General features: G+C 38.5%; 1 protein-coding gene across 1 annotated transcript in view; it reads right to left on the bottom strand.

Moving 5' to 3' along the window:
• The window catches only part of LPCAT1 (lysophosphatidylcholine acyltransferase 1), a 69,162-nt gene that overhangs the window by 12,620 nt on the left and 32,699 nt on the right, over positions 1 to 23,843 (bottom strand). Inside the window, exons 5-8 of the mRNA XM_042464388.1 lie at positions 21,446 to 21,506; positions 12,493 to 12,551; positions 7,278 to 7,430; positions 5,841 to 5,872 (exon numbers count right to left, since the gene is read on the bottom strand). Of these exons, the coding sequence (XP_042320322.1) occupies positions 5,841 to 5,872; positions 7,278 to 7,430; positions 12,493 to 12,551; positions 21,446 to 21,506 (305 nt within the window). The remainder of the gene's footprint in view (positions 1 to 5,840; positions 5,873 to 7,277; positions 7,431 to 12,492; positions 12,552 to 21,445; positions 21,507 to 23,843) is intronic.

The raw sequence follows: 23,843 nt of genomic DNA, 5'->3' as shown, positions 1-23,843 counted from the left end.
GTACTTTGTCAGTTAGTACATGAGGAACTAATCCTCTTTAATGTATATCAAAGTAGTGAGTATCTCTCACTGAAGAGCAATTACAGGCAGGTAACCAGCAAAGCAGGATGATATCCTTATGAAATTCATAGAGCAAGATTTTAAACTTCTGTGGTACTTTTAAGGGATATATTTTGGATTTCTGATGTTAGCAAAGTTTATTTATGCCTGTTTTGGTCTCTTATGCATTTTTTGTTTCATGTCCTTGAAGCTGTTTTGAAAATATACCTTTACTTACCCTTGTCTAGAAAATCAATGGAACAGCATCAAACAAAAAAGGAAATGCCACAGGCGTGTGTATATTCTGTAACCATACCCTCAGCACAGAAATCACAGTTAATCCAGGCATTCTCATCCGAGAATTTACGTCTCTTTTTATTGTGAATTTCTAAACCTTTTGCCTCTGTAGAATATACTGTTGAATTCAGCAGCTTTTGTGGTGGTGGGGGGATGGAGAAGAGTGGTCGACTTCCCATTAACATGTCAGTGTTCTCCTGCCTATATACTTCTTTGCCTTTGCCAAGGTATCACCAAAGCAGGCCAATGCAATATGGATATACCTGATTCATATATTTATATAAACTTTGGAAATTTGATTTTCTAATGTGGACTCTGCATTGTCAAATTTAATAGCATTAGCACAGAATACCCACAAACCCTGAGAACGTTCCCCTCATTCCTTTTGGTTACCTCAGACTGAGAGACCAAAAAGTTACCTTGCAAGGAAAAATAATAAAACGATTCCTTAGTTAAATATTTTTGCTACTTTTTTCCTTTAACTATTTAATGAAATGAAAACAAGGGGCCAAGGTGACTTGCCTTGCCCGGGATGGGTGACAACAGCTAGTGTCACGCCAATCCATCCATGTGAAAGGAAAACAAAAGCCTGACCCCCCAAACAGTCCCTAAATAGGGCAACACTAATCCGCCAGTGCACTTGACACATAGGAGCTACGTATTCTTTACCATTCACACTTTGTAGGACACTTTGTACATGAAACTAAACAATGGAATACAATATGCAAGCATCTTCTTTTAAGTACGAAATTAAAGTTCATTTACATTCTTTACTTTGCCAGATACTGAGGAAAAACAAGACCTTCCCAATAGGAAGCTGAAGATGCTCCTAATCCAGTAAAATCATCTACACATACTCACTCAAACAGACACCTTTCTCTCACATCCTTCAGGTCATATATAATTGTGTGACTGATGAAGCGCCAAGACGAATACTACCTCTCACCAGAAGAGGATGAGGGAATTGTTAATTAATCCAGTTTCTTCTGTAGTACGGTTCTTCTATTCAGCAGTTCCTGGGCTGAAATTGTACAAAACCATTGGGAGCAGGAGTTTCCAAGAGCTTTCAGTCTTCATGTGATCAGATATATGGTCTCCTCAGCAAAGTTGGATAATTTCAGCAACCTGTGAAATTATCTAGAAATAGATAAAAGAGGAAGTTTATATTGTAAGCACATAATGACTGATTTTTTCAATAACTATCACTGTCTTCTTTTTCTGGTATGATTTTATTACAGCTATGGGATAATAAAGATACAATGGGTGAATCCAGGCTTGGCCTCTTAGAACAGTAATCAGCCACTGGAATCCAAAGCCTTTATGCAGATACACATCATCCCTATTATATAAATGTTCTCCATTGTTATGGACTTAAAAATTATTCTATGCACTCACCATATGTAATTTCCCCCCTTCCATCAACATCACGCTATGAAAAGGCCGCCATACATAAGGTCTGAAAAACCCTTGCAGTTTTTAAATGCAGTTTATTTCCTCTTCTGTTATAGTGCACATTTGATTGATACATCTGTAAAAAGAAGAAGAAGCAGTCCAACATGGAATTTGATGTTCCAGCAAAGCTATAATTTAAACTAGGTTTCTACTAGCTATGGCGTAGTGTCGAGGTTTGGGTGACTTCAAGCAATATATGATTCAGCTGTCCAACAGCACATAACTTTTCTGAACTAGCCCAGTGGGAATTTTTGTTCCTAACAAGTCAACCCTTTACTTCACAGTAACAGCTGTACAGATGTATGCCATTTTTTTTTATCCTATAGAATTTAAAACAGTTTTTCAGATATGAATTCAGGTTGCTTGGTTTATGCTTATGAAAAGTCAAAGTAGATTCAAACTTCAAAAATCATTATGTGAGTGATCGTTATTGAGGACTGAGAATAAAAAAACAAGGTTCCACACAAGGGTACCTCTTTGGTGGCGCTCCTATAAAAGCCTTCTAAAGAAAAAATTATATGAAAGAATAATAGTTGATTATAAAAGATGTTGGTTGTTAGAGACAATCAAAGTACTTGAATTAAGGAAGAAACTGGACTCGGAGGATCATGTGTTAAACTAGTTTGCTTGCAGGCAGTTAAGTGAAAGATTAAAATGGATAAATCAACCGTTTTGAAATGTCTAGACCTGAGTTTGAAAATTAACTGTGTACAGTTAATGGACATTGATCACTAAAATGTATAAACAACTGTTGAGATTTGAACGAGGGGAACAGTTGAGGAACAGGTGAGGTGTATGGTAAAATGAACTCAAAAGATTGCTTCTCAATTCAAATGGAACAATGGGAACAATTGGAAATTTACTTTGAGTTATGATTTAGAGAGAATTTTTATCTAATGAGTATCGCTGGTTATTTAACACAAATAGTTATATAAAAATGTTGTAGAATAATTAAACAAATGTTGGAAATGCAAGTGAAGATAGGGCCTTTTTCACATGTGGGTGCCTGTGATGAGCAAAGAATATTGGGATTCAAATCATTCACTTCGGAGGACTTTTAATGTAAGATACAGATGAAATCAGAGGGGTTTTGGGTTTTTTTTTTGCTTTGAAGGTTAATTTGAAGTTGAGAAGAGAAATATGAAAAGACATTGCAATACATGATACAGCAGTGATCATAAATTCAGTATGCCCAAGATGGAAGGACACTGATATACCAACACAAGAGGACTGGCTAACGACGAATATTCAACTGCTCTATGGCAAATTGATAATGGGCCAAAAACAATGGCCTGGTAAGCCGGCTTCCGGTATCTTGCAATCATGCCTTTTGATGCACACTCCCCCAAGACGCTGGAAGTCACCTGGTTGTTGCTGGCAAACTGATGTGGGTGCCATTCTGGAGGCGCACTGTTTATAACCTGGGGGGGCAGGAGAGGAGGTGGGGTGCAAGACTTGGAAGCCCTGATCCGCCCCTTCTTCCCAAACTTTTTTACATATAAAATTTACACGCATTGCATTGAAACAGTTTATGTAATAAAACTGTTCTAATTTAAAATGTATTCCTTATAAAATGTTAAAATATGAATTTACATGAATATACAATGAAAATAATCACACTAAATACACAAAATATTTTATTCATTATACGACATCAAGTGAGTGGGTGTGATGTCTGTTTGAGATGTAAAGGGGGGGGGGTCCCAAAGGTAAAAAAAGCCCTATATGGCTTGGGCCCAAGTTACTTACAGGAACGCCTCTCCCCCGCATTTTCAGAACATCGGGGAGAATTTGCTGGAATTAGAACCTCGACTAGCTTAACTTCCCAAAGTAGCTTTCAACCACAGTGCTGCTAGATTGTGGAACAGTCAACTGGAAAGATCCGTCTACTACTCCCTTGGAGACCTTACAGAGGGAAGTTAAGAAGGATCTCTTCCGGTGAGCATGCCATTGATCTTGTATAAAACACTGGATCCACCTCTTTGATCGGATTGGAATATCTTTATCCCACTGTGTTCTTGATACTTTGTTTAATTGTTAAGTGCTTATGTATTTTATGTTGTGTTTTGTATCTGTATTTTATACTAGGTTGTAAGTCCTGCCTCGATTCACTGGGAGGTGAGAAAATGTAATTATTTTATTATTATTATTATTTATTATTTTTGAGTACCACTGTTTGTAGAGGCTTAAATATATTATTATAGATAAGAAATGATATAATAATATTGGCATACAGTCATTCCTTCCTATCACAGAATTTTTTTTATCCACAGATTCAAGCATCCACAGTTTGAAATATTTGAAATATATATACATTTGAAAATTTGGGTATTCAGTGGGGAGGTCTGGAACCAACCCAGTGGATACAAAGGCCACCGTTCCATCAAAAAGGGGGGGCTGTATGTTTATTTTTGTTTAATAGTTCAGTTATGTTTATTTGTTTGTATTATTTATTACTGTATATTCTCATTTAAAAGTCGACCTCATGTAATAGCCGAGGGCAGTTTTTGAGGCCAAAAAATCATGTATTTGATATGACCCGTGGATAAGTTGAGGGCATGTAACACTGGGACATGTTACACCTAACGAGGGGAAACAAAGTACCACTCCTCTCCTACATCTCCTCTCTGTGCTCTCAAGGGTCACAGTATCAGCATGGAAATGGGGAAAAACGTCTGGGTGCATACACAAACACACATTTTGCATCAGCATTTCCAGCTATTGCTTGCAAAAAAAAAACAGGGCACCAACCTCGCTTTTTCCCTTCCTTTAAACCCAGCATTTCCAGGCTCATGGCTTTCAAAACGGGATCCATGCCTGGGCATTACTCTTCTTATTGTTTGCATTTTAGATATATCTTTAAAATGTGTTTGTGATTATGTTTATGTTTAATAAAAAATGATTTAATTTTTTTAACATTTGTAAATAACTCTATAACTTGATTGCAGATTATCAAATTAACCAGCAGGCTAGCAGAGTATTTTTAAATTGTAAATTATAAATATTAAATATGGATTGTTTAATACTATTATGTTATTTGTTCTTTTTAAATTGATATTGTGTGTTTTTAAACTGGGTTGTATATTAATCTGTTATTGTTCCCCACCTCACCCATAGGCAGAGGCAGGTAAGAAATAACAACAACAACAACAACAACAACAACAGGTAAATTTTTGATTGGCCATCTTTTTACTATAAGTTGTACTCAAAGAGATAAAGTGAGACAAAGAATATTCTCCATATAGATATCAAAGCCCATCAAACAGTTAATTCAAATTAAAATTAACAAGCTCTAAACGCTCTGAGAATCTTTGTAGCTCAAGAGCAGGGTATAAATATTCTAAATAAATAAATAAAACCACTTTAAAAATTACTCTGTACATATCTGCTGCTGACAAGAACAAAATTCACAGAACAGAATGGTTCTGCAAGGTTGTCTTTGTCTTTGTGGTGCTGCACTGGTGACAATCCACTTAAATACTAGTTACCACTTGATCACTCAAGTTTACAAGCAAACTACAGTTCCCAGAATTCACAGCACTGGGAAATGGTGTCAAACTGGATTATTTCTCCATGTGGATACAGCCAAGGACAGCAATCTCATTATAATCCTGATGATTTACCCCCCTTAAAAAGACGAAGTTACAACAAATTGTTTCTCTTTTTTGCATGCATCAGTATAAGTGTAATGGACAATTAATGGAGTTCACATTAATACCAACAGGATTACACTCCATTACATTTACACATGGGAGAAGGATGGGAAGCACACGAGTGTGTGATAATCTTTGGCCCCCAATTGTGCAATTAGCAGAGTTTTAAGGATGAGAGAAGGACACTGTGCTCCAATGTGATAATCTCAATGACTTCAGATTCATTGCCAGGTATAAATGAAGTTGTTTGGTTGGTACAATATTAGCTTTTGCAAAAATAAGGTTTTAGTTTTTAAAAATGTTTTAATAAAATCTTTTAAATTAAAGCAGCTACTTGCCTTAAAGCCATCTGTTTGTTTGCAGGGTTTTAGATGGCCTACACTACTGACATGCTTTTACATTATCTCGTAGTCAATCAGACCATCTTCCTTCTACAAAGAGAAACAAATCAAAACTACATTACCAGTTTCACAAAAAATAACTGAAAGGAAAAGGAACATTTCAGTTCATAACAAAAAGCTCACATGAAGTTTCGTAGAAATATGTGCAAAGCCAAACTTCCAAAAAACTACCATTAAGATACATTATCTACTGCTTTTCAATTAATAGGACAATTAAATAATTTTGATTCTTAAGGTATCATGAAAGTTCCCTTATTTATTGCAGTGGTGTGGTTTTAGGATGTTTAATGCATCAATTGTATCAAATGCTTTTCTGAGACTTTTGGTAGTCCAGGTAAAAGCACCTTTCAAAGAGCTGTTACAAGCCATTTTACTATATAACTTCTGGTGTCACACTCTCCAACCTGTGTTTTATATATGTGAAGAGACAATAGTAAAAGAGATAGTTTGACTTGTAAAAAAAGTGACAATATCATAGAAGACACTTCATAATAGTTGAACAGAATTTTATATTCTTGTTCTTACTGCAAACTGCCACATGTCTCTAAAAATGCTTTTGGAAGGTCATCCAATATTGTAGAGCAGATTTCTTGGGGGAGGTGCCATTCTTTGCTGAATGAACACATTGATTTACATTCCACAAAAATTTTCCCACAAGAGAGCCTTTTGCCACATTTCTCTGTGGCAAAAGATAGTGATCAGGAGCCCATATAAATGCATAATCAAGACCAGACATGCACACAACAGGCAAAAAGGTATGTACACACTATCTTTAATTTAGCACTCATGTTTTTGTGGTGCTACTTTTCATAATATAAACAGATACTTTCTACATTACAGTTGAAACAGCCCAATAGACTCTTACTATGATTTGAGAGTATGATTCAGGGCAGTTTTTCTCACTCTGGGATGGAGCAATGGCCAGGAAAAAGTGGCTTGATCATGCTTTTTTCAAAAGTGGGTTCAAACTCGGTGCCCACATGGCCCACACCCAGGTAGGCCAATACACATGGTGCCAATTTTGTGCTCATTGGCTACAAACGTTTTTTTTCTTTCCTAGTAATTGCTGTGGGCTGGCAGCCAATGATCTATGAAATCAAGCTTGTTTTCTGCTGCTCCAGGACTAGAACCGGAGCAATGGATGCAAGCTGCAGGAAAAGAGTTCTACCTCACATTAGGATGAACTTCCTGACAGTAGGCTGTTCGACAGTGGAACACACTTCCTAGGAGTGTAGTGGAGTCTCTCTGGAGGTCTTCAAATGGAGGCTGGATGGCCCTCTGCGGGGTGCATTGATCTGGTTTCTGCACGGCAGAGGTGGACTGGATGGCCCTTGCAGTCTCTTCCAACTCTAGATTCTATGACTACCACTGATTCATTTAATTCAAATACTAAAACCAGTTTTATTTGACAATCTAGAATTACTGAACTTCTTACCTCATCAAAAGTGCAAACATATTTTTTAATGTATATGAAACTGGGACTTCCAAAGTATTCAGCAAACTCATTAAGATTGACCTTTGGCCTTTCGTTCTTTCTTGCACTTTCTGAATATGCCTGAAGTTCCTTTTCAAGCTTTCTTGGCTTTAACTAAAAAAAAAAAAAAAAAAGAGAGAGAGAGGAGAGAGAGAGCAATACCAAGGTATGTATTATTTTTTGTGATTAATTCATTTTGAAAAAAAAACCCAAACTATTCTTTGGCGGGGTACAGACCGCCGCTTTGCGGCGGTTGCCGCCGCCGCCCGTAGGTCCACGGGGAGCCGGAGCCTTCAGACGGCCGACTCCTGCAGCCGAAAAAAGAAGCTCAAAATGGAGCTTCTTTTAGCGTCGCGTTTGCGACGTAGCGATGCGCCAGGGGCGCGCTCGCTAAGTCACAAGCGGCGCGACATGTCTGGACGCTGTGCGTCCAGTACGTAAGATGGCGGCGCCCGTATGAACAGGCGCGCCATCTTGTATATTTCAATACGTACTAGGGTTAGGGGGGTGCGGAAGCACCGCCCCTTCCAACCTAGTACATATTGTTACTTTACTATTGGCGTCTGTAAACCGCCTTTGTTTTAATAAAAATTGGATCAATGAATAATCTGTTTCAGTCTGGAAAGTTAGCAGGAGAGCAAGATATCATTGTTTCCCTTACATAAGTGGACCTTGTTATACACTGCGGTTTGGTTCCAAGATCCCCGTGTGTAACAAAAAATCCATGTTGCTCAAGTTCCCATTACATATAATGACATAGCAAATTGTTGTTCCCTTAAAAAAAATGGAAATCAGGTAAATTTATCCTTTTTTGGAACACTTTCAACTGTGTATGCTTAAATCCATGTATAAAAAATCCGTGTATAACAGGGCCGACTGTACTCAAATTCTACATTTTTCCTCCAGTGGTTACTCATTTAAACTTCATCCTCAAAGAACTCTGCAGTTTATCTGGTTATCTTCTGATTATTAGAGAAATGGAAAGGTTATTTTTTACTTTCTTTGGCTCAAATTTCAGAATCCACCAGGTGTGCACTCTGATAAAACCTCCTTTTATGAAATGAACTTCAATTCAATAGTCAAAACTAGAAAAAAATATAAGAAAAAAAAAGATCCCAGCTCCAATAAAGCATATCTTTCACTTTCAGTAAAGAAATAGATACCATTTTTAAGTGATATACGATTTAAGCAGTTTATGCTTTCATTTTTACAAAACACAGTCCATCTAATGTGTGAAAAGCAATGATGGTTTAGCCAAAAGACAGAAAATAAAGTATTTAATCTAGATGAGAAATTACGTTTTTCTTGGTGGTAAGACCAGCTACTGAACCGCAGATATTAAGCAGAAGAAATGGTAATACTGTATGCCTTTATAATTAAATGAACTTCTACAATATTGACAGTTTTGAAAATATGAGTTTTTCCAACAATTTTTTTCTGGTCTCTTTTGTAGTACAGTGGTACCTCGGGATACGAAATTACCAGGTTACAATTTTTCGGTATACGAATAAATCCCATGGATTTATTGTTTCGGGTTACGAATTTTTTCGGTTCGAAAAATCCGCGCTGTTTTAAATGGAGCCGCGGCAGAGCCGCGCTTTTTTCCACATACGCCTATGGCAATTTGGTTACGAAGTTTTTCAGGTTACGAAATTAGCCGGAACGAATTAATTTCGTAACCCGAGGCACCACTGTACACCAGATCTTCATTTTAGGAAACCTAAAAAGATTGACATTCCTTTACAGGATGATGGGTAATTATTCCTCATAGCTAAATGCTTTATTGTTTAAATCTGATATGTAGATTATCAGATGGGGAACAAAACCAGGGGTAAAAGGCATACTCCCAGCAAATTGCAAACTTTTGGGAGTGTTTGTTCTGGAGCTCCTGGATCTTCATGGGTTTAATTGTCTGGATAAGTGCGACGTCACTGAAAATCTTCAGCGTGATTGTGTGAGTTTTTGAGAATATGCTCTTTTCCCTCCCCAATTTTCCCCCATATGATAATCTCCTATGAGTTTGGAACTTTAATTATTCAACTGTATACTTTTACATATCAATAGATCTACTCACAAGATTCTTACAAGTTTGCAAATTCTTAAGAGCAAGTGTTTGAAGGGAGACGGAGTTGTCCTTCAGCCAAAGCTAGCTGGCCTTCACGTATAGTTGGACAGGAACTCCTAAAGCCCTTTAGTGAAGAAATTACAATTTTAATATATTGTATTATAAGCATACAAACAAGGTCTAGACTACTCCATCTATTCCACTACCTCACAAATCTCACTGTTGAATGGCAATTTTTTCTTTATAAGTTTAATCACATTAGTTTTATACAGTACTTCATATAAAGGAGAATATAAGCAAATATTGAAAGCCAGCACTATATCAAAATAAGCAGATGGGCCCCATGCTATCAGAAAATGAAAAGACCACTTACTTGTGCCATTACACGTCTCACATTATTTGCATCAAAGATGGATCTTCCTTTCTTCGGAAGGTATTTACACAGGCAAGAACTGTGATCAGAAAAAAGTATGAAGTTTCAAAACAACCCCACAATCATGTACAGCCATGCACTATCATGTGGCTTTTAGAGGGTTACGTAACAGGGATGGAATTAGAGGCAAAAGTAAAAACATTACAGTTTTTAAAGCCCACCATTCGGAGTTGTGGTAATGTAACAAGCATTAGGTTTTTAGGTATTTTAATCTCACAAAATATCTTACAAAATGTTAGGGTTTTTTTTTAGTGCCTAATGGTTGTTTTATGCTAATCAGTATGTCCTTCTTCTGTGCTGTGTTTCTGTTGCAGAAAGTGCTCATCTTTCCACAAATAAAGCTTAACCACAAAATACTCTTTTCCTCTTTAGAGCACTACAGATGTAGAAGTAGCTCTCAGGGTACCAGCCTGTATGGTCTGTGGCATAATGATCAACAAATGGTATTAATTCTCTCTCAACAAGCCTCTACCGTTTCTACTCAGTTTCGAAGTATATTAAAGAAAAATCAAATGATCAGAAAATGGTAGTAATTGCTATTGTATTGAAGAGTGGGATCGGCTATTACCCTCTTTCCACGCACTATGGAATATATACTATTTTAGTAGACTCCTCTCATTGTAGATCCAGTTAAAGCAAAAATGGTGCAGTGCAGTTTAAATTGGTTTTTGAATCATTTTGTCCTAGGTCATATGCAGAGGAATGAAGACTGGCAATTTTATACTAACTCTATTTCCAAAATTATGAACTGACATAAAGTAAGCACAGGATTTTCAACCTAGAGGGAAACCGAAAAACAACAACATTTTTTTCTTTCATGTTCACAGGTTATCAGTTCTGCAACTATCATCGAATGCATTTTAAAAAGCTATTGTACGCATGAATAAGAATCCAGTCCTTGCTAATTTAAATAATAGGCTAGCATGGAATCAGATCTATAAATATTTTCTCGTTATTTCACACACACAACTCACTTGAAACTTGACAAATCTTTCTGAGCACATCTTAAGTGCAGTAGTAATAGGGAAACCTAATCATTGATCCTTGTTATCTGCTGGGTTTGTTCCAGGAACTCCCGTGAATAACAAAATTCGTGGATGCTCAAGTCCAATTAAATACAATGGCATTGCAAAATGGTGTCCCTTAATGTAAAATGGAAAATCAAGGTTTATACTTGAACTTTATACTTTTAGAAATATTTTCAACTGTGGATGCCTTGATCCGTGTAAAAAAAATCTGTGGATAAGGATGTCCAACTAACACACAACAATTAAAAAATGAAGTATAACATAGCCACCTTACGTCCTGGACCTTGCACGCCATGTGATCGTATCCTAGGCACAAAGAAATATTCCATTATAGTCCGCAGGCTAACAGGTTCAAATAGTGCCAATCTACAGACTATCTGTGCGTGTATGCGTATATGTGGTGTCCATGTGTGGCGTGCACCGCATATGAATAGAGAAACTAGAAAGGTCTCTATTATATTCCATTTTTTCAATATATTGGTCACAAGGAATAATTTTTTTTAGCATTTATTTACATTATCAAAGCAAATATACACGTTCTTCCCCCCTTATGTTCAACCAAAATTCTTTTTTATAACTTCCTGATTTTACTCCATTTATATAGCATTACAAATCTTGCTTATTTCATCTCAGTTAACATAACAATGTTTGTTTTTACATTCAAATCCCATATCCCTCAGTTTAACAAAAAAAAAGCCAAAAGATTTATAAGCACTGTGTATATCATAGTATATAGCCATCAGTTCTTCCAGCTTACTAAAGAATTCTCAGTGCCCTCTAGTGACAGTGACGTAGCATCTGTGTTACAAGATATACCATACAATCTTGTATACATTTACTCATAGACTGAACTGAAAAAAATCTTCCCATAATAAGTCACTAGTAAATTAAAGCTTGCATTCTGCAGATACATTCCTAATCATGATGGAATCTACTATTCTTCTTTGGCTGGTTCAAAGTGTGTGCACGAGAAAAGAAAATCCAAAGGTCCAAAACTCTGAGCCATGTTTATTTCTGCTTGGTCTGTGCAAGACTGTTGCTCTCAAATCAGAAGGTAAATTTCATATCATGCATTACAGCCATTAGAAGAAAAAGGTAAACAAGTTCAGTTTTTCCAGTGAGTACAGGAATAGTTTAACTGCTTGAGGGAATATGCTTTATTGTCTCCATTTTGAGGAGGAGTGGAACCAATGCACACTAAATTTCCTTTGCATCTAGTACATACAACTGAGAAACAGAAAGAGGGCAATGGTTGCCTTAGGCCCAGAACAGGGGGGGCAAATGAAGTGGCTTCTGGCCACATTTGGGGCCTGGCATTTACATGATACATGCCCCCAAAGTGGCCTGATGTCATGCTGATGTCACGCTCCAGTCCTTTGGAATGAAGCAAAAAGGGACCAAGATAATCCAGCTCCTGGCAGAATGACTTGGGCCATTCAGTCGCCACAGTCCCAGCCCACTTGCAGCCAGAGTGACCTCAGGCCACTCCTTCCTGCCTGTTGGCTCCACCTCTATGTCAATTACTACCTGATTTTATACTGTTTGCTTTAGTAAAGAAAGGGAGAAATAAAGAAATAATATATTCTACGATAACTTAACATCCATTTTAAAAACACAGTTTTTTAGGAATCAAAACACACTCCAGCTTACCAATTTGTTTGGATAACGTAGAATCACTGGTTGGACAGGCACTCCAGGGATAAATGCTCCTATAAGACATATGGGATACATAGAATTACAACACATTCTAATTCCAAGCTCTGATGCCTTTTGATGATGTGCTTGATCAAGACTTAGAAGTTTATCGCACCGAGGTTAAAACGTGCAGTGCTGCGCACGGAACGTGATGGGAATGCGATGGGGCCCAGAACCCCATTTTACCGCACAGCGAAAGGCTGCCTTTGCCGCCGGGCGTTCCCATTGAGTTCCAGAGGGCGCCATTTCTGGAAACTGTTTCAAAGCGTTCCCAGAAATGGCGCCCTCTGGAACGCAATGAGAACGTGATGGGAACGCCCGGCAGCAAAGGTGGAGTTCCGCTGTGTGGTAAAATGGGGTTCTGGGCCCCATTGAGTTCCTGTCATGTTCCATGCGCGGCCCCGTGCATGCACATTAGAACGCACTGGGGAATGTTTTAATTTCGGTGCGATAAACTTGTTAGTCATACAACTCTTACTCGAATTCCACTGGGTCTTGGTAAGCATAACTGAATTAAACCCAGTGTGAATCATGGTCCTGCTGCCCTTGTGTTTGGTGTTATATAATAGTTTATTTATATGATATGCTCTGAGGTTCATTTACAAGAGACCAACACAAACTACATTTAAAAAATCCATGTAAGAGCATACAGACAGCATAAGTACTGAATGGTAAACACAGGTTGAGATTTCCTGTCCAAAGAACAATATGGTCAAATCTGGCCATATCCAAATCTAGTTATAAGATGGTATATTGCTTTTTTTAAAAGAGGGCTTTTGCTAAATGGGGGGTACCATAAGAACTTATTCTTCTCGTTTTATGAAAATATATCCACTATATATATTTGGTATCCACTGGGGTTTGGTTCCAGGACCCCCCATGGATACCAAAATCCATGGATGCTCAAGTCCCATTAAATGCAAGGGCATAGTGAAATAGTATCCCTTATATAAAATGGCAAAATCAAGGTTTGCCTTTGAAATTTATATATTTATTAAATATTTTCAAGCTGTGGATGCTTGAATCCATGGATAAAAAAAGGGTGGATACCAAGGGCTGACTGTACCTATATTGTGGCAGAAGTTATGGTGCACTTCCAACTGGTGCACTCCTAACTTTGATAAACATGATCGTTTGTTCCAAATACAAAGACAGAAGATGAGGTAATGTTTGTTTGTTTAAGCAACAAATACCCAGTAATTCCACAGAAGTACTTGAGATTAATGATCTCCTGGCTAACAAATCCTATGGTCTCACAGACATACATGGGAGATTATCACATGGAGAAAAAAGACGGGAGAGAAGTGGGATGCTCCCATCCTTATCACACAAAGATTATCACACTACATCTTCTGACATCGTGCTCATCCCATCCTTCTCCTGTCAATGAAGTGGAATTGTCCTGTAACTTTTCATTAATGGTAGTTTCCCATTAATGAAAAGTGACAGGACCATTCCACTTCATGGCTGGAGAAGGAGGGGATGAGCACAGCATTGCAGGATGTCATGTGTTAATCTTCACACAATTGTGTGATACGGACGGGAGCATCCTGCTTCTCGCCCATCCTTTTTCTCTGGTGATAATCTCTATGGCTACAAAAGAAAAGAAATGTTCCATCACATGGTGAAAACAATTTAGTGAAGAAAAATATTTTGCAAAACATTCCTTTTAAACATTTAAAACCCTTGTCTTATAGTCTCTTTTGTATTATGGTCCAAGATACACCAGTCAATTAGAGACTGTTAAGTGGAAAAGCAATCTACAACTATTAATCCTACTGGAATAGATGAAAGGTGGAATGGAAGAAGATTACCATACTCAAACTGGAAATGAGAAGGCAGTACCAAATGAAACAATCAACAATATTTCTTGTCTATGCCTGCAGCTTTTATACTCTCCTGAGATAAACACAATCAAAATCTTTCATGGAACACTGAATTCTTCCTTATTTTAATCAAAATTAAGAATTTTAGGTGGAAGCTTCTATTTCCCCCAATACTTTAGCAACTGTACCCACTAGTTTTTCCATGTTAGAATATGAACTTCTCCAAACTTGTTTCAGTACTCTGCACCTTTCCAGTAAAACAGGCTTTTCTCTATTTTTGTGTAACAGAATGTCTCTTTCTAAACCCATCTCCCATAGATACTGATTACCACTGCTGTTTACTCATGAATTAGTGAAACCTGTTGAACTAAGACCACTAGGTCCAGGTCTCTTTTACTCTCTTTGTTTGAACAATAGAGAAAATGTCAGAGACTGGTGTTATTAAAAGAAAGTTTCTGAAATTCAGACTCACTATTGCGCATGTACATTTTATCACAGAAAAACCGATTTAACATTAAATTAATTTGAAGCTATCTTTTCTAAAAGCCTTTACAAGAGCAGTGAACTCTTACTCTACAAAAAGCCACCTTCACTAATAGGATAGAATAGTAATTACTGTTATACTGCAAATAAACCAACAATTTCTTGGCTATTGAAAAAACAATTTTCTACGTATGTATTTCTTTAACTCTGCATCTATGGATTCTTCTGCTGGATATTCCATTTCTCTCTCCCTCCCTCCCTCCTTCCCTCTTTCTCTCACATATGCATTTAGATATACCTGTGTAATTAATGCAGAGGAATCCCAAACTGAACTGGGTCATTTGATATGATTGAATTAGACTAAGGTGGTTCTGGAAATGAATGGTATAATCCAAAGTGTATTCAGACCAATCTGGAGATTCCGGTGTGAAAAAAACATGAGAGAACAAAGCAAGTATGTCTCCAGGGGACTATACAAAGAAAACACGAAGGTGGTATGATATCAAGGAGGAAGGGGAGCTGGATTTTGTTCATTCTCAGCTCTAAAATGCATTTTGAGGCAAGAATCTCACCAGTACTCTCCAGTTGCAATGCTTATGGGGAGCAATAATATAAAGTCATTCAAGTATTATACAGTACTAACTTATCTCCTACATAGTTTTATTCATTTGCTAAGAGTTAGCTGTTAGTAGGAGATCATGAAAGTATTGTGGTAAAGGTTAGGAAGTTGTTGACTTTTTTAAAAAATTTAGTAGTCTGTTTTAACTCAGAGGATTCTATTTGATTGTTAATCTCTCTCTCTCTCTCTCTCTCTCTCTCTCTCTGTATGTATGTAAGTGTTGAACACAGCAAAATGCATCCTCATCCCAATTGGCTCAAACTGTTGTTAGGTGTCTGATTTGCTTTCTTATATTGAGTATTTGTTTTTTTTTAAATTATCTCTCTATTCTTTCCATCTGTCTGTATGTGCCATTTTACATTCATGTATTCTGCTAACATGGTCATTAATTTTATTCACAAAGTATTTATTCACAAAGGTGACCCTATCATGGGATTTTTTGGGGCTGTGTGGCTTGTCCACAGTCACCCAGTTTTCATGGCTGAGCAGGGACTCAAATGCTGGTCTCCAGAGCTGTAGTCCAATGCTGAAACCACTACACCATGCTGCTTATATATCATTTATATACAATTAACCATTCCTTTGTTACATCTGATTGTAGTACAACTTACCAACCTTTGCCACAACACTTTCATGATACATTTAGCAAATGTACAAAGCTATTTAAGAGGTATGATCTTCAGCATTAATACAGATCCACATGATGACCTAAGGTTGAAGTGAATCAGAACTATTTGCCTTCACTTCAGTAAGATCTGTGAAGGTCAGAAGTTTTAGAGGTAGTGGAAACAAACCTCTTTCATCACCAGTAAAACTTGTTAGGGCTTGGGGTGGTACTAGTGGGTAGAAGTCTACTTCCACTATCAGAAAGGCTCTGATTGAAACTGAAGTTCAGAGGCAGATAGTGGGCTGCAACAGAACCATGAGAGAGGAAACTGCTGAAATGAAGGACAAACAGTCTGAGTTACCATAGAAAAGGCAGGGCATTGTCTCGGACTACTATGACATGGAGCAAATCCCAGGATTGCTATCTTTCTTCATTGCAGGCAGAATATGAGTGGTAGTAATTTGCCAGGGTATTATAGCACCAGTACTGTACTCTTTAACATCAAAGCACAAAGCACTCTGTCTGGCTCACAATAGAGGCAGTACCCAGGCAGCAAGAGCAAGATCTACAGGGCAAGAATAGAACTCTGGCAACAGGTCTTCACCTTCTCAAGCAAGAAAATTAGGTAGGGAACAGTGTAGGAGATGGACTGGGGAAAGCATGTTGCCACCATGATCTCCATCAGTACACTATTTTCATCCGCCCTAACTCTTGTTTTTTTTATGGCCTTCTTTGGCACAGTTCTTCTATTGTAAAGCTGGAGGACACGTTCAGGGCTTTAGGAATGTCTTCATAATACAAGTGGGCATATGGCAGGATGGATGCAGCATGAATGGGCAAGAACTGAGTGGGCAACTGAGTATGTGGTGGGCCCACCATATACACAGGCCTGGTATCTGTTGATTGAACCAAATGCAGATTCAAACTACAGCGCTGTAGACAACACAATACACAATACTTTACCCAACACAAGTATCATAATATGTACAGTACTGTATTTGCAAGGATGGAGAAGCTTTGAGAGAGAGGTGAGACTGCAGAGAAGTGCGAGGCAGAAGCAGGCAGCTGGAGTGCTCCCTGGAGGTGAGGGAGAGAGATGCAAACATGAGGGTGAGGAGAGAGGCACAAACATGATTCTGCAGGGATATGTAAGGATCTGCCATTCCACAGACGCTCATGTCTCTCTGTAGTCTCACATCTTTCAGGGTGTCTTGCCCTCACCCTTACCCTCTTGCCCTTGTCCAAGAACCTCCTGCACACAACAGCCTCAAGCTTTGGTGGGGTTGGCAGTGGTTGCGGCAGTGGCTGCTCTTTCTTATCAGAGGGAAGGGGAGGGTAGGATCAAGGAGATTTACACTACGGTTTTCAGGGGGACAATACATTACAGTGGACCCCCCACATTCACTGGAGCACAGAACCTCAGTGAAAACCACAAATAAAAAAACCCACTTTTTTTTACATGAAAGAACAATTCATCTCTAGGAATTTCTAGGTCCTCTAGGGCAATTGTATGACCAAGACCTGCCAGACGTTGACCATGAAATTGTGCTGGAGCACCTACAAATGCCTAGAAAAGTGTTCTCTCTAGGAATTCCTAGGTCCTCCAGTGTGAATTTTGGCAGAGGTTGACAATAGAGACATGCTGGAGGACCCAGACTTTTCTAGAGAGAACATATTAATCAAATCTGTGAAAGTCAAAGCCGCAAATGTGGAAGGCCAACTGTACTGTACTGTACTGTAAATCTCCCTTATATAACCTCTTATTGATAAGACCATATTAATAATATGGTGTAGGGCAGTAGCAGAGATGGCAGTAAGCCCTGGCCACCAGGCACACATACTTTATGCTCCCCTACCTCCAGAGAGCCCCCAGTCACCCAATTCTGTTTTGGGATTGAATCAGCAGAATCCCTGCATCTACTGCCTCGAAAGCAGGAACGGGTGGCTGTTGTGCTCCTTGGAGGTGGGAGCCTGAAGAATACACATCTGGCGGTTGAGTCTTGCTGCTACCTCCACTACTGCCCAATACCATATTATTAGCAGGGAATGACACATTTTTTGCCATTCATGCCAGGTCCTGGAACCAACCCCACACCCAAGATACTGAGGGCTCACTGTATATGCTTTTAAAATGTGTGGGATTTTTAGAAAAGGAAAGCTCTAAAGATGCCCATTACAAAATTCTCTGAAGCTATTTGTCTTTAATTTAGCAAATACCAATCCCCTCTTTCAGGTCTATGATGTCCCCACATTTCATGTAGATAAGAGGGGGAAAATGATAAAGTTATAAGCTGTATTTGCTTCCTAATATATGTGAACAGGAAGACTGGTGATCTGGATTTCTACATCTGGAGTCCAGATCAGATGAGTTCCAAATCAATCAGTGCTTGATCAATGTTGCCAAACTGGGCTCTGAACTGAATCAGGAGATGCTCACACAGCTATCTGTCTGTCCGTCTAGTAATTAAAATATTTGTTTGCCTTTCTATGTGTGATAATATATAAATCTGCATGCTTGATCACTGAATCATCAAACTCAGTTTGTTACCTAGTAGGACTACAATGAAAATTACAGTAAGTTTTAGGAACCATTCCACTAACTTACACCATCTACCTCCCAAACAAACACTTCTCTGGTGTCCGGAAAAGCTGCCAGCAACACTGACCGTAGCTGATAACAGAGCCTTTAGTTCAGTGGAAGTAAAGCAGACCCAGCAAAGAAGCAGTCCGAGGGCAGGTCAAGAATACGAGCCGAAGTCAGGATTCCAGAGATTCCAACGTTCCGAAAGTCAAGCCGAAGTCAGGATACCGGGAAACAGCGTAGTCAAACAGTCCAGGGTCAAAACAGCCAAGAGATAACGTAGTCCGGTCCGAGGTCAAGGTAACAGAGAATCTAGATACTAGGAGCTAGCAGCAATCACGCCGAGGGATCATGCAATAAACTCTAGCAACCAGCATTAGTCTCTCTCCCACTTAAGTAAGGGAAACTCTCCGTCGTGCCACCTGAGGCTGGTAGGCTGATTGCCTCTCGGCAATCCTCTGTGATCTGCGTCTGCAAGAACTCTCGGCTCTTCTCTCTTTGTAAGAAGGCACCTGCAGGCAAGCTTCGTCTCCAGACTCACCACTAGGCTGTGGTACCGAAGGAAGCCTCTCTGTGGCACTAGGACCTGGTTGAACCTCCTCCTCTGGGACTGGAGGATCACAGCTGGGACCTGGCAGGGCAGGAACAGCACCTGGCGTTGCCTCAATCAGCCCTTGCTCTGGAGGAGGCCCATCCTCCTCCTCATCCTCCGAGAGCTGATCTTGGCTGGGCCATGACATCTGGTGGTTGTAGCAGGACTGTCTTTTCACAGATTAAGCTGGTGTTCTTCATTTGTTCATTTCCGATGAAATCAGAGCTAGCTATTGTGATATATGCCTTAGTACATGTAGACTGGATTATGGCATTCTAGTCTGCATACTATAATCTAAAGATTAACTTTAAAAAATGTACCTTCTATAGCAATGTGTCTCAGGTTAACTGATGTGGGGGAATAGCAATTATATTTTCCCAATGTGCCAGGGACAAGCACCATATTTATGTGAATTCACTACAATTGTTTCTTTCTTTCCTGGGAATATCTAGGGACTGGCAGCCAATGGCTCAGGGGACTGGCATGGGACAACCACTTTGAACTGAACTGTTCTGTATTACAATTTAATGTGCACCTTCTATTGTTTTCTATAATATCATTTAAAGTGACAATAAATTATATTGTTATTATTACACTGAAGTAATTAACATTAACATTAACTTGGAATACATTGGAAAATTTCTGCGTGTGCTTGTACACAAAAATCCATATGCGCACACACAAAGAAATCCAGGGATCCCATAAACATAGGATAATAAAACATATATTACAAAGGGACACCGTAATGCTACTCAAGGCCCATATCAAGGGATATCAAAACAGGGATACTTCCTCTATTTTCTGAAGGAATTAAGTAAAAGGTAGTACCATAATTCTCTGAACTGTGATGTTTGAATTACCTAATATGCAGAATTGGCTTAACTTTAGGATTTAGCAAAACATGGCAAGACAGACAGACCTGATCTCTTTTCCATCTGTAGAAGCCTCAGTCAAAAGTATATAAACATATAAGCACACCTTCCTTTCATAAGCTTTGACAAATATTGCCATCTCCATTAACTAATTTTATTGGATGAGGGAATGAGGACCATGCAAATATGGAAAGAATAATCTAATTACACCTCTGAACATTAAACTGGCAGCAAAGGAAAGCATTGTAATACTTCATTTTGAGACAACTCCTTTCTCCCATAAAATCATAGCATTCCACCTGCCTTTTTCATTAGGGAGGTCTTCTTAAATACTCCTTGTGCATACTTGGAAACATTTTTAAAATTCCATACATTTCGAGAACTGAGCTAGTGGCATTAACACTCAGAAAAGATTAGGTTGACATAGTAAGGTTTTAACTGTTTGCGGCCAAACTGTATCCCAAACATGCCCCCACTTACACTGATAATAGGCTGTTAAGAAATTTCCAGTATGCTCCAGCTTGAACTAGGTGATAGTAAGCAAGTGTAAGGACTAAATACAAATCACCGAGAAGAATGAAATGATAGAATGTCCTGTTTCAATTATTTTCTCCTAAAGTAAATACTAAGGCCTGGATACTGAAAGTAATTCAAATTAAAGCAGGCCCACAGAATAAATGTTTGAATGATGAATCAAAACTTATGTTTTTGAATGGTAAGTCGCAGCGATCTGTTGTTTTTACTCTAGTTGGGACTAACAAAAAGCTTTGGGCCAGATTTGGAAGTACATGCACCATTAAATCTATATTTCCCCCCTTTTTAGAAAAAGCAGACCTCAGTAACAGTACTTTCGTTCTTTTAACTGTACAAATACTCTGAAAGCCGCAGCTAACATTTAAATTCTCAATATTTCAACTTACATACTCTAAGAACAAGGTGGAAATGGAATCCATCTTCTGTAATATGAAAACTGGCTCTTGTATTTAGTTACCAGTTTGTATACAGAATACAGATTCCATTTGTTTTTGCTAATGTCTGATCTTGTCTTCATGCAATGTTTTAAAGATATTTGAGTTTCTGTAAACACTGTGTAAATGTCCCAAGGAGTCCTGGCCAATTACAGGTCACAAGGGCAGGTCTATCGAACATTTCCAGATAAACAAATTTTACAGAAAAGATATAGCCAACTCGGAGCAAAAACAAAGTGGCTTGTATTTGCTGTGACAAATGACGTGCCCCTTGGCAACACTGAGCAATGAATGGCATGCTTCAGAATCTAATGTTACAGAGAGGATGCACGGGAAAGAAAGAATGTGGATAATACATACCAGGCTTGAAGGTAATTAGACAAGATCGATTAGTGCAGGTTCCTTCTGGGAATATCATTATCTTAGAAACAGAAACAAAACTTCTATTACAAATTATTTTTATACTTCCTGTGCATCTTTCTTATGATGTATATTTCAAAGTCAGAATGAAAATCTTCAAACTTAACCTCAAAATGTTGCTAAATAAAGAACGTGTGACAGTTTCAAAGCCTCAAGATTATTCCCAAGGTATTCTACAAAACAGAAAGTAATCTATGAAAGAATGTATGGAATGAGGCCCAGGTATCTTTGAACTACTATCCTGTTTGGAACAGCAAATTCTTGAGGCCAAATGCCTTCTTACTAAGCAAGACAGAAATATTAAAGGATTCTTCACACTCTGTTTAAGAACCGGACACATACATGAGGCAATCGCGGACTTACACCTCACTTTCTTTATTATCTAGTGTAGACTTAGAGTCATCTGGAATAAGAACAGCATCTCTTCTATGTACCATTAGTGTTCAAGAATGTTTAACAAATAAAAATGACAGAATGGAACAGTAATAATAATTCTTCCATTTAAATATGAGTTAGAGGACATGTGGCTGTTAGCCTAATTTTACATTGGTAGCAGAGAGTGAGTCCTGGAAAGAATGTTGCACTGGAAATTCCAACCATTTCTGGTTATAGTTCTGTCATCAACGTTGGACTCAAGGGCCCATCAAAGGAAAATGGTTTCCACTATGTATTCAATTACCACTGTACATTTTCTCAAACATAACATTTTGTGCAAAGAAAGGGACTGAGCAAGGGACAGAGGAAGAAGAAAACTGGCATTATTTCATCTTCCTTCACTAAGGTGCTCTTTTGAATGATCTGTTTTTAAACTGCTTTTAATATAATTTAATAGTTTATTTATATTTTAAACTTTTGTACAATGTAAACGTTTAGCTGTATTTGTATTAACATTTCTAAGGGATGATAAGAGCACCCCTAAGGGGCGGCCTGCAGCCACCTATTTCATCACTGGATCAGGGCCATGGCAACTACACACCGTGGAAAGGACATGTAAGCAGTGTGCCGAAGACGCAGCATGACGCTGCCCGCCATCTAGTCAGGCAGGCAGCGTAGGGGCAGCATCTTGGTGGCCAGCATGCAGACACCACACACTCACACCCCTCTGCCCTGAGGCCAGCTCTTTATGCCGGTCTGCTGAGGCCCTAAGCCATCTTGAGTTCCAAATTGGGAAAAATAGATAATATAGGATTATATAAATATCTTCATTGTCATCACCACTATCACTTCTTCCTGCTCTTCCTCCACTTCAAACAGAACACTGTATTCATTGAAGGAACTCTACAACAAATTAAACAAACCAGCTTGGTACTGGAAATTGTTACAAAAAAGGACCAATCATCCACATTATATGTATGAAAACAATGGATAAAATGGCATCAAAAAAAGAAATGTCAGAATTAAGTCTGGGGAAAACTAGCAGATCTGTGCCAGGTGCACAAATGAGGAAAGCTTCCCTAGGGAGAGAATTCCATAATCATAATGCCATCACTGAAAAGGCCTTTCCTAAATTACCATCTGCCTCACATCTAATTAATTAATAAGCAGAACAGTGTTTTTCCATGACATTTAAGATGTCTGTGTTATTTGGTTGACAGTCTAAATGTATGAACCATAGAATACATGGTTTATCCTGTCACATTTCTAATGCAAATTGATTTCCATTTCTAATTCATACTGAAGCTTAATCTAGCCAAGCAAAAGGGCTCCTGGGCAGGGTACAAAAGGATTCTGAAACAGGAATTCAACTTGTTTCCAATGAAGTAGTATTTTCCTCAAAGAATCAAGACCACAGTTTAAGGCTGTTTCTGTGTTTGGATGTGAAGTTGGCAGGTGCATACAGGATTGCCTTTTGCTCTTCTTAGGCTACTGCATGACCTGTATGTCCCACAATTATATCTGAATTGGATTAGTGGAGAATGTTTACCATAAAGAACACTAAAAGAGCCTTTAGAAAGTGTAATAAATCCACCATTCAGCTTTCTGAACACTGGTGAGTAGTTGCCTATGATATCACATCATACCAACAAGGTGTTATGCAAGGGTGCACTGATAAGCGGTATAGAAATGTACTTGCTATTGCTATTGTTTCAGCCACAATTCAAAGTGTTGGTAATGATCTTTAAAGGCCTAAATGGCTTAGCCACAGAAACTCAAGGAACTACATCTTATCATACTAACCTGATTGCAACTCAAGTTCTGACACAAAGATCTTTTCTATGTTCCTAAGTATGGAGAAGCACCACGGATGTGGACAAGAGAATTCTTCTCAGTGCCGCCCCTAAACTGTGTAAACTGTCTGGGAAGCTAGCTTGGCACCTCCTTGATGGCATTCCACTAC

Source organism: Sceloporus undulatus, chromosome 4 (assembly GCF_019175285.1).
Source record: "Sceloporus undulatus isolate JIND9_A2432 ecotype Alabama chromosome 4, SceUnd_v1.1, whole genome shotgun sequence".
Taxonomy (NCBI): domain Eukaryota; kingdom Metazoa; phylum Chordata; class Lepidosauria; order Squamata; family Phrynosomatidae; genus Sceloporus; species Sceloporus undulatus.
Note: the sequence above shows the minus strand (reverse complement) of the source record. Positions and strands in the feature narration are given on the sequence as shown.